General features: G+C 36.8%; 1 protein-coding gene across 1 annotated transcript; it reads left to right on the forward strand.

Annotated features, from left to right (window-relative positions):
• The first annotated feature begins 6 nt into the window (after window positions 1–6).
• On the forward strand, window positions 7–11,400 carry VDAC2 (voltage dependent anion channel 2). The gene is made up of 9 exons (XM_011355306.2): window positions 7–171; window positions 1,277–1,345; window positions 2,182–2,231; window positions 5,015–5,167; window positions 5,261–5,313; window positions 5,790–6,017; window positions 6,895–7,045; window positions 9,422–9,479; window positions 10,828–11,400. The coding sequence occupies exons 1-9, from the start codon at window positions 141–143 to the stop codon at window positions 10,917–10,919; spliced, it is 885 nt and encodes a 294-aa protein (XP_011353608.1). The 5' UTR covers window positions 7–140; the 3' UTR covers window positions 10,920–11,400.
• The last annotated feature ends 789 nt before the right edge of the window (window positions 11,401–12,189 follow it).

Raw genomic sequence — 12,189 nt, forward strand, 5'->3', positions numbered from 1 at the left:
TCCCTAAGATGGCCGCGTCGCCCCGCGCCCCCTCTCCCTTCTCTGTCCGAGACCCCCTTCTGGCTCCTTGACCCGCCTCTTACTTCTGCTGACCGCACTTCTTGTTCCTCCCGCAGATCAGCTCTTCCCGCGGCCTCGCCATGGCGACTTACGGACCTACTTGCGTGCGGCGTAAGTAGACAAGGCATCTCTGACGGATGGGGCGGCTGCGTCCGGGGAGTCCAAGCCTGTCAACCAGATAACCTCAACTTCTTTCTCCCATCTCACTTAGGACTTGGAAATTCACCCTTTTCCATAGCCACTCTACAGTCTTGACCCCCCGGCTCTGTGGAGGAGGGGCTGGGCTTCTGGTTTTCGGATAAAGGGACTAGGCCAGAGGAGTTGGTCTGTGGCCGCATTCACCTTTGGCTTTTGGACGTGTCTTTGACCAACTCAAAAGCAAAAAGTTATTAATAGTTGGATGCGATTTTTGGAGGATTGGATCAGTCATTTTTCTAGAGGAAGTAGTAACCCCCGCCTTGTGAAAGAGCGCAAGGTCATTACACGTGCTCCTAAGGGCGTGGACGCACTTTGTAGAATGAATGAGCTGGTGTTAGGAACTCAGATTGCTTGCTCTTAAGCTGCACAGTATTGGCTTAGGACTTGAGTTTGAGTATCGTATTAATATGTTTAAAGTGCTATTTGATATTTAGTTGATGTAGACACTTGCGTGAAACATAGATGGCCGTGTTATTTCTAAGTTACAATATTTAAATTCCCAAAGTATTAATTATGTACCTTTCTCTACCCACTCTAGAATGTTGGTTTTGACCTCAGTAAAGATACTAAAGGATATATTGGGTGAGGGGGCTTTGTCTTAGGTTTTGCTTTTATCTCATTTGGTTAAATCTGCCCATTCTGGTGAATTTTGCAGATCTATCTATATGGATAGATACATGTGTGTACATGTGTTTGATTCTTGTACTAGTCTAAGGAGGTGAGGCTGCAGGCAGTGTGTAAATTTAGGAATAGACAGCCTCTTTTTCTGTTTTGGAAGGCATTTCACTAGTTTGTAAAGCTACTTCCTGTGGTTATCCATTATAGAAATAAGACTTTGTTGGGGATACCTCCTTCATGGATCTTACAATTTTATTGTAGTTTCTAGTGGTATCAAAACCACACATCCAGTAAGTTGGACTGCTTGAATTTAAGGATAGCAAAGATAGCATAATCTAGTTCTTGGACAGAAAGTGGGAGAGCAGGAACCTTAACACTTGGAATGTTTTTTCCCCACCAGCAATGTGTATTCCTCCATCATATGCTGACCTTGGCAAAGCTGCCAGAGACATTTTCAACAAAGGATTTGGTAAGAACTTTTTAAAAAATTTGCGTCATAAGTGAAAATGTGTGTTTGGATTGCTTAGGGAAATTAAATTAATAATTTCTTCAAATTGTAAATATGTTGCTGCATTAATTCTTCTATTTTAGATAAAATTTCTGTTAAATTAGTTCTGTAGCAGTTCACATTTTTCTCCACTGCAGTTTCCTTCAGTTTTTCAAACTCTGGCTCAAAGATTTTACCTTTAAGAAAACAGCTGTGCTTTCATTTCCTTCAGATGTAGTTTAGGCTTTGGTTGACTAGAGTTAGTACTATTGTTATTAGAAATTACTGTTTTGCTTTTATGGTAGTGACTCCTAATGGATTGTGGGCTTTTTCAAGTAAATTTGGGTTTTCTTCTTGAAGATTTTGGTTCACTCTCCCACTTTAAATTATTCCCCCGGTTAGATTATTAATCCTAAAGGGAGATTATTTATCCTTTGAGATAAATGTTCTAAATGTCTATTATAATAAACTATTGGCTATTCTGAAATTTAAGTTGAATTGATTTTCCAATCCAATATTTAGGTTTTAAAGTGGTTTGAAAGATTTTATGTGTGTGTGTGCGCGCGCGACCACCCCAGATAATACACCAAAACACTAGGCAAAGCTGCATAGAGATTTCTGTCCCTTATGTGGACAGATTTCTGTCTTTTTACATGGAATAGTTTAAGTCTTTTTTTTTTTTTTTCATTTAAATACTGTGTATCAGCATACATTTTTATTCCTTCTCTAAATATGTGAAATCTTGATTTTTTAAAAACTATTAGTATGCATTTTTATATGAAAGAATCATATTGTTATCATTTGCTCTCTGCTTTAAGGTTTTGGGTTGGTGAAACTGGATGTGAAAACAAAGTCATGCAGTGGTGTGGTGAGTGTTAGCTATCTAATTAAAGTTCTGATGAGCCCTTATAATTTGCTACCCATAAAATAGTCATAACTGAAGATGTCTAGTTATTTTTTATTTAAGGCAGAAGTTAATTTTGTTTTAAGAGATTTGAATGTAACTTGATTTATTTTGGCTTTGGTCTTTTTTCATGTGATCTTTTGCCGTATACTATGTATGCACAAGGGACTCAGGAAAGACACTGGTCGTGTAGGACTCTGTTTACTTCGTAAGTTTATAAGCTTGAAGGCAGGAAACCTGTTATACTTTTTCATAACCCTTTCTTTCAGTATCTGTTAAAAGCATTAAGAGTTATGGGTATAAAAGTAGCAGTAACTCTTAATTCAAGTGCACTGATATTTGTATAATGGTCATGTTCTAGCATCCTTATGAATTTAGAGAATCTTGATCTGGATATTTTTGAAGAGGTTAATATTTTGGTATTTGATGTCTTGATTCTGCCTAACAAAGTCCCTCAAAGGGAGTAGAGTAAAATTTAGTTCTATGTAATTTCTTTTCCTCTAAAATTTTTGTTTTGAGATTGTTTTGGGAAATGGCATAATATATATATATTGAATATTATTGGTAATTTTGATGAATTTTTGTTGTCGCTCCCTTAGTTAATGTAACTGGTATTAAAATTAATCCTGTTATAGTTTCTTAATATCTAGACTTGGATTTCTGGGGTTTTATATTTGTCACATCTGTTTGGTTTCTTTGATCTGAAAGGAGCGTGAGTATTCAGTGTGGTTGAGTGACTTATTTGCTTAATGTAACAGGTTTCAGAGCAGTGACTTTTGTTTACTTGTGTTCCTACTCTTAATTTACTGAGGCTCCTTATAAACACTTGCTATAATTTGTTGAAACATAAAAAGACTCAGGCCTTGTGTTTAAAAGACTTATTTGCTGGTTGGAGAGACAAAATACATTTTAAACTTGAGAACAATTAGAGAAATATATCTAGTACTAGATTGTTTGATAAATCAAAATCTTTCTTGGAAAGGAAGAGCTGTGGTGGACAGGGTTAGGAAAGTTTTGTGAAATTAGGTTTAGGGTCATAAAGGATGTAGAGGAGTAATTCAGGCACGGTACTGATCTTGTAATGTGTACCTGGCCCCAACTAAGTCCCATTAATAGCTGTTTCTGTTTATTTACCTGAACTCCAGAGATGTCCAATCCACACAAGAACATAGAAGCCTAAACTCTGCTGATTGAGTGAAGGGTGTAGGTTGTAAACTCTGCCAGTGGTGTTACCTGGTCTAGTTTTGGTCCCACAGTGTGGTCTTCTTGCTTTTGTGTTTTGAGGGTTCTTTGACATATATATAGGCTAGCTCTCAGTCTGTGGATTGATGGATGGCAGTGGGTAGGGCCTCAAGAATCATTAATCGGTGTCACTCAGTAAAAACAGCTACATATATATTCTTCATTCAAGGTATCTGCTAGGAGATCATACTCCGTATATATTATTTTAATAATGCTTTCCTTTTGTGCAGAGCACATGAAAATGTGTAAATCTTTGACAGTGTCAGGTTAGTTTGATCCTTTAGAGATAGGTTTTATTATAATACTTGAGAAAACTAATTCCTAGAAAAGTTCAGTGTCTTCCTCAGTTACTCATTTAGTAAACTACAGAAATGGATGCTAGGACTCCTAATTTTATATCTAGTGTGTTCTTTCCTGACATAAGCCAGATTTCAGGAGATTGTATGTAAGACCTAAGGCTTTGTGTCTTTCAATATTATACAAATGTTTTATTTCCTAGGTGAAGGATGATTGGCCTTTTCTCTAATTGCACAGTTTTTGGTGTTTCTTAATATTTCATCTTGGAAGATTTCAATTGCCTGCCTGTATACTGAGCTCTGGAAGATTATTAGATTTCTGGATTATCTGTAGCAGATTTTAAATTTCAGATAAGCCCTCCTTCTCAGTTGATGTGCATTTAGGGTTTGGAAAGTTACTTATATTTGCTACAAACAAAAGATAACAATGTACTTCAAATTGATCTCTGTATTAGATTGGTTTTTTTTTCCTACTGTTATCGTTTGTTGTGCATAATATAGTTTATATTCTGCATGACATAAACCAGTTGTAGAGTAAATCTATAATTCCCTCTTCCTAGTTTTTTTGTTTTTTCTTCTTTTTTTAATGAGAATGTGAAAGATGGTTGAGAAGGGATGAAACCTGATGAAGACCATTTTTATCTCAGAAACAGAATGTTGGGATTACCTAAGAATTTAGAAAAACAATTATTTGTTCATGGCATCAGTTCCTACAGGAGGGTACTTTCTCTTTAAGGACTTTCAGGAAACATTTCATAATGAATGGAGTATCTGTTATAAGCTCTGATTTCTACGATGGTTAATCTGTGATTAACCATAGTGACTTAGTTTTTTATTCAATATCAGATAGATTGGATGCAGTGCCAAAACATTCATTCCCTTTTTCCCCTACTGATTTTTGAATCCCAAATAAAATCACCTTGGAATTTCTCTTGAAAGGTGTATGGTTTGTTTTTCACTTGAGAATTAGATACAGATTAAGTTGTGATTGATTGGTTGGAAATGTCAGCTGTAAAGTGGCAATTAATAACTTAAAGGCTGAAGTGTCACTGTTGTATATCATGAGTAGCAGAGGGTATGAATATTTGACAAGCTAGAAAAAAGGATTAATGAAGTTAGTTTTAGTTGTTTTTTTCGTTGGTTTGTGTAAGGTAGTGGATTCTTCAGTAGTTACGAGAAAGTTCATGAAGTTATTTATTGTCTTATTAGGAATTCTCAACATCTGGTTCATCTAATACAGACACTGGAAAAGTTACTGGGACCTTGGAGACCAAATATAAATGGTGTGAGTATGGTCTGACTTTCACAGAGAAATGGAACACTGATAACACTCTGGGAACAGAAATCGCAATTGAAGACCAGGTAACATTTTGAAAATGTGCTTTAGTATTATTTTGCTTCTGTATCTCAAAAAGGCAATAAAGCTGAAAACAAGTTCTTTTTCTTTCAAAACAGATTTGTCAAGGTTTGAAACTGACATTTGATACCACTTTTTCACCAAACACAGGGTAAGCATGGTTATTTTTACCTGCTTTAAATTTAAAAGCATTCCTCTTTTGTATATTTAGGAAAGATGCATATTTGCTGTTTGATAGCTTATCTAGCTGCCTTTTGGTGAATTTCTGTGTCTGCCTTGGGGGCATAAACTCTGTGATTTCTATCACTGGCTTTCCTTCAAATATTTGTCTCTTTTCATTGTAGCACTAACTTGAGTAATTAACATGTTTCAAATATGCTTCTGTGATGGATTGCCAGTTCTGCAAAGCAGGCTTTCTGTGGTGGTGGCAGTCCAGTTACCTCATGTGCCCTTGCCTTTTAGTTCATGAGTTATATGCTTTTACCTCTTATGGTTATCCTGCTATTTCTTTTACTCTAGTTATACTGCAGTTCGTTTAAGTCTCTTTTTGTGCCCTCTGTGCAGAAGTTGTGTGTCTAAATATTTTCTACTGGCATCAGTTTTAAATCAGTTTGTTCTTTTTTCCAGAAAGAAAAGTGGTAAAATCAAGTCTTCTTATAAGAGGGAGTGTATAAACCTTGGTTGCGATGTTGACTTTGATTTTGCTGGCCCTGCAATCCATGGTTCAGCTGTCTTTGGTTATGAGGGCTGGCTTGCTGGGTACCAGATGACCTTTGACAGTGCCAAATCAAAGCTGACAAGGAATAACTTTGCAGTGGGCTACAGGACTGGGGACTTCCAGCTACATACTAATGTGTGAGTGTTTCTTTTGTTGGATATTTTGATGTAGGACTTCAGGATGTTACTGATGTCTCCTTTAATTTCTTATTGATGTAGGCTGAACTTAAAGGATTTCTCTTAACCCTTAATAAAAAGAAAAGCATCCTTGGGCATTTCTAGGGTGGCCCTTAGAAATATATAGTTAAAAATGTTAGACTGACTTTTGGAGCTGAGAGCATAAATGTTCATTTCACACAAGGCTTGAAGTGCTTTGTATTTTTAGAAGGGGCCAAGACATTGCCAGACTCTTAAATCAGTGTATTCATTTGACTTAATTGTCCATGATATATAAGGTGCTGATTTGATAGGACTGCTTAAAATGTATGCTGTTTTTACCTAACCCAAAGTAGATGTATAGATCAAAAGGACTTAAAAAAATTTTTTTTTCTTATTGAAAAAATAATGTATTGGTACATAATAGAAAGTACAAAGAAGAAAACCAAATTTCCCATAATCCTCCTACCTAAGTATATAATCTTCGTTAATTGTTGATATTCGGTGTTTTACCTTTTATATGTGTATATACAAAAAGTACATACTGAAAAGGCTATTTTATAACTCTTTTTCCCTTACTGTAATACATTTTGGTTATTTTTCTATAGCATTATGTATTCTTCAACTTGATTTTTAGTGGCTGTATGGTAATCCCACTGGATGGATATACCATGATTTATTTAACCAATCCTTGGTTTTGGACATAGGTTGTAGAAAGACCTTTTAAAATGAAAGTTTTTAGTGAAACACTAGAAACCATGTGAGAATTGCTTTTATTTAAATGTAATGCTACATTATTAGCCTAGTGCCTTTGTCATGTTACATTGTTCTAGATTTACTAATTTAAAGTATCTTATAGTAATGATGGGACAGAATTTGGAGGATCAATTTATCAGAAAGTATGTGAAGATCTTGACACTTCAGTAAACCTTGCTTGGACATCAGGTACCAACTGTACTCGCTTCGGCATTGCAGCTAAATATCAGTTGGATCCCACTGCTTCCATTTCTGTGAGTATTATTTTAGGCTTAGAATGAATGGGATTTTGGGTTGTGGGAATTAATCTTGGTTATGTTGACTTGTGTTGAGAATTTAAATTGTAGTTCACATTATCCCCAGTTTACACGCATTGGGATTGCAACTTTGAATACTGTTTTTTCTGTGGAGGCAGTGTTAGAAGTTTGATATCCATGCCATAGGAATTTTTTTAATCTCAGTAGAAATAAGTAGTAACCCTGAATCCCAAGCCTATCTGCACTCAGGGAAGCCAGTGTTTTGGGTCCTGGGCAGTTCTCATTTGGGAGGAAGCACTTTAGTTGTTACTTTGTCTTTTTATGGTTTACAGAATATCTTCAGATTTGATCTCACTGCTCTACATGCCATTTTGTAGGTGAAGAAACCAAAACTTGGAGAGAAAGAACTTACACCATTGCTAGGGGTGAGAGGGAAGAAGGAATAGAGCCAGGCCTGAACTGCATGTCTTTTGATTTCCTTCCTGTTATGGTTACCATCTAGCTCATCCTGCTAGCCTGGGCCTATGCCATCTTTAGCACTGAAAGTCCTGCATCCCAAGGACCCCCTATCACAGGTTAACTGGGTCAGGTGACCACCTTAGTCTTGTCCTTAGGCTTTTTCTGTTATTTTTTCTTTCAGTTGTAGTTGGGGTAGGAGGGAGTGCAGTGTCTCATGGTGTAGAGGTGCTGGCCCCTATTTCAGGCAGAGCAGCAGCTGGTCCTGTGTGTCAGTTGTTTATAGGTCAGGGATTGCCTATACTGTAGATACTGGGAATGAAAGAAAGTAAAACCTTCCATGAGAATTATTTGTTATTATAAAGTGATCTTCATTCTTGAGGACAGTATTTTGATAACTTATGCAGTTAAGTTTTAGCCCCATTCTTGTTTTTTCTTAGCACAGTTGCAATCAAAGAGAATGAGAAGCACTGATAATGCTTTTTTCATTGGCAACGCAGTGATTCATTTATTTTCCCCTTCTCTAACGCAGTGTAACAATAAAATCCTTAGGATTCACATAGCACATTAGTCTCTGGTAGCTCCATTGCTGTTCTCTTCAAATGTATGTCTGTGGCACTATCACAGATTTAGTGCCGGCAGAAGATGCAGCTCTCTCATAGTCTAAAATGGGATAGAAATTTGGGACCTGTGTTTCCTTGAGTGATTCCTGGCATTATTTGGAAATGTATCTAGCATTTCCCACCTAAGTAGTGCTGCTGTTACCCCAGTCAGGCATCACCCGAAGGATTGCTTAAGCCCCATCACAGTTTCATGGTTGACTCCTATTCTAAAGTAGTAGGAACTTGTATCCAGTTTTTTGAGGCTTTTAATTTGTTGGGCACAGATGGTCACTAGTGAGGCATTTCTTCTTGAGAAATGGTCATTGGTGGCTTATGAAGTCTTGGTTTTAGTGCCAAGTGAGTATAAGTGCTGTTTGTTTGATTTTTGTCTGTATTGTTACATCATTTGGATGGGGCTGTTTTGTATGAAAGCGTATAGACATCAAAGCATTTCCAAGTCTGTTTTGATCCCAGAGGCTGTTCGTTACCTTTTTTTAATCATAGCTCTCAAAGTGTTAAGCAAAGAGCAACCTCTAGGCTCTGGAGATTGGAACCAAGTGCTCCCATTTATAACCTTAGGCTTAATGATGTTAGTAGTGGAAGAGAAGGGAGCTACTCCTCACCATGTCTTGTTCTCCAGGGTTCTTTTCAGCCATTCAAGGACTAAATCGTAAAATAATAGAATTGTCCAAGGACGGCAGGGACCTGGATTGGTAATCATGCCCATTGGAATGTCTTTCTCAAGCACACTCTAGTTACAGCTAAGATCCAGGGACATTAATAAGAGGTGTGAAAATGTGTGGTAAAAGAATTTTAATTGATCTTATTCTTAGAGGAAGTGCTTGGCATTTAGAGATTTTGAACACTGATGGTTTTGATTCTTTAGATCACCTAAAATAGTAACGTGTGTGTGTCAGAGTCATGGATTTAAACTTCACATCCCACTTTGAGGCTGGTGTGTATCATGTAGCAAGTGAGCACATTTGGCATGGTTTTATTGTGCTAGATTAGACTCAACAAGGATTATTTTTATGAGAGTGCTTAGGTTCTCGCACTTATAAGGATAATTTTGGGGTCTGTAGACACATCCCAGTAGATAGCAAGAGTATTGTCTCCTGCTGACAATTTGATTTTGAGTTTAATGGATAAGAGCTAAGTGGCACCTGGTTTTTGTTTGGCTTAATAATATTAAATTTTATTATGTGAATCAAATGCTGAACACGTCAATACAGGAATGATATATTCCTATGATAGGAAAACATGTAGGGGCTTTATCTTCTTTCAAAATTTTAAAGGTTTTTACATTTTATTTTAGGCAAAAGTCAACAACTCTAGTTTAATTGGAGTGGGCTACACTCAGACTCTGAGGCCTGGTAAGTATTCTTGATAAAGTAGGATTTTTCTGATAGTGTTTTAAAAATTAGTTTTCATTTCTCGGCTTCTCTTGCAAATCTCTTAAGCATACAGAAGAATTGACAGAAAAGTACAATGAATACGATTACTTTTTGCCACAATTTTGTATTCTGTTCTCACATTTTTTTTTTCCTGGGCTTTTTGGAAGCTGCAGGTATCATGACACTTCCCTAAATGCTTAAGGGTGCGTCTCTTCAGAATGAGAATGTTCTCCTGCATAAAAACACAATACTGTTATCAACCTAAGAAAATTAACAGTGATGCCATTATTATTTAATATCCATTCTCTATTCACTTTCCTCACTTGTACCTGAAATGTCTTGTAATTTTTATTTCTTAAAAAGTTCTTTCATTGTTTTGGTTGTTCAGTCTTCCTCATTTACTTTGCATAATATTTTTGAACCTTGCTGTGTTTTCTAGAGCAGTACTTCTCAAAGTCAGTGTGTATGTAAATCACCTGGGGGATCTTGTTAAAATGCAGATTCTGATTCCATAGGTCTGGGATGAGGGCTTTTGTCTTTCTCACAAGCTCTTAAATGATGCCAGTGTGCCTGATTATTGAACCATCATTTGGATAGCAGGGTTCTAGAGCACTTGGAACATTTGCCTCCTCCAAATAGGGATTTCCCCGCAGACTTTGTATTTTGACTAGTTGGAAACCTAAAAGAGCATTACTGTGAACACTCATATGCCCTTCCCCATGTTCACCAATTACTAATGTTTATCACATTTGTTTTATCTTTCCATGTCTGTATACATAATCCTTTTTTCTTTTTTTTCGCATGCGCTTGTGGATTATTTAAATGTATGTTTTATACACAAGTGGACACAGCCCTAGCGTGCATATCCTAGGAGCAAGACTTGGTTCTTCATGACTACAATACTACTGTCACAGCAAAGAAAATTAACATTATTAATACCTAATATGTACTATAGTCTATTCAGATTTCCTTACTTGTCCCCAAAATGTTTCTTTTTTGTAGTTTTTCCTTTCCAGGATCCAGTTACAGTTGTTTAGTTTCCTTCAGTCTGGATAGCAATATTGAACATTAATGTATTTTCGAGAGCACTTTTGAACTTTATTAACATTTTTATGCTCTGTGATTTGATGCCTTAACCTGGGATGGTGCCAGCTGAACTCTCTCTGGTATCTCAGATTCTCCCAGGTGCCCTCTGGTGGCTGGAACTTTGGGACAGCTGACAACACTGAGGAAAAGTGACAGGCTAACTCTGGGGTAATATCAAAGAAGACTGCAGACTCTCATGAAGTATTTCACACACATCATGGTTCTCTGCTTTTGTTTATAGGTGTGAAGCTTACACTGTCTGCTCTGGTAGATGGGAAGAGCATTAATGCTGGAGGCCACAAACTTGGGCTTGCCCTGGAGTTGGAGGCTTAATCCAGTTGAAAGAAACCTTTGGGAATGGATATCGGAAGATTTGGCCTTAATATATTTCCAGTGTGACCAGCAGGCTTTTTTCCCCTCAAGAAGGTGATCAAAACAAAGGATGATCTAAACAAGAGCTGTATTTTAAATATTTAGACAGTTACTTGTTAGCTGGTTTCTAGTTGAATTGGTTATCTATCTAGTTACCAATGCTGCAGTCGTGCAGTCACCTATACATTATTTAAATGTATTTAACTGTTAAATGCGCTACCCATCAATAATGAAATAGACCTTTATGAAAACTGTGCAATCGTGTGCATGTTTGTTGTTTGTTTTTATGTTCTTTTAACATTGACTATTGCCATTGAATGAGATGGATCAGTGGATTTAAGATGAGGTTAAAAATTTTTTTGTTAAATTCAATCATTAGAATCACTTTGGTATCCTAAAATATTACAAATTATGAATAAAACAAGTATACATAATTAATGACTCCAAGTATTTACAGAGTTAAAAATTTGCTAGTTAGGGTCAAATCTTTCTGGTATCTAGCTAATACTTAATTTTTCCAGTGAGCATTTTGCTCTTTACCAAAATCTGTGCCACAAAGTCATGTGTCCCTGGAGTAACTCCCTGAGCTTTTTAGACTACAATAAAATAAGAGGATATATGTCTTTATATCTCCAGTTTGTAAGTTTGTGCAAAATTACATTGGAATATTGTTAACTCCAGGAAAGGCTGGAGAGTAAATGATGAAGGGATGATGCTGAAAAGTTATATATATACAAACAATACCCCTGCGACCTATTGTCACAGAAAATGAACTAGGCCCTAGTTAGATGGGATGAGACTAGGTGTAGAGAAATGGAATAAGGTGTAGGCGGTATCAGAGGGACTGAGGAGTATGTGGGCCCACCGAGAGGTGATTACTCAATTTCTTTCAGGCAGATACTCACTGAAAAGCTTGGGCCTAAGTCCGAGACCAGGGGCAATACCTTCAGATCATTGGCCTTCATCTGGACTTGAGCTCGATGATAGAAAGTAATAGATGTTTCTAGTTGAAGAAGTAGGAGAGAGCAAGTGTTTTTGATGGGAAGAGACAGTTTGAAGGATAGGATCAAAGATTAGAGATGGGGGCAAGTTTTAACAAATTCAGTACTACACCCGAAATAGTTTGAAGCCTGAGAGAGAACAGATAAGAAAATGTAGTGCTCTGAGACTCATTACCCCAAAAGTGATACATGCTGAAAATTTCCAGGTCAAGAGAAATTAGAGACCTAAG

Source organism: Pteropus vampyrus, unplaced genomic scaffold (assembly GCF_000151845.1).
Source record: "Pteropus vampyrus isolate Shadow unplaced genomic scaffold, Pvam_2.0 Scaffold20, whole genome shotgun sequence".
NCBI classification, from domain to species: domain Eukaryota; kingdom Metazoa; phylum Chordata; class Mammalia; order Chiroptera; family Pteropodidae; genus Pteropus; species Pteropus vampyrus.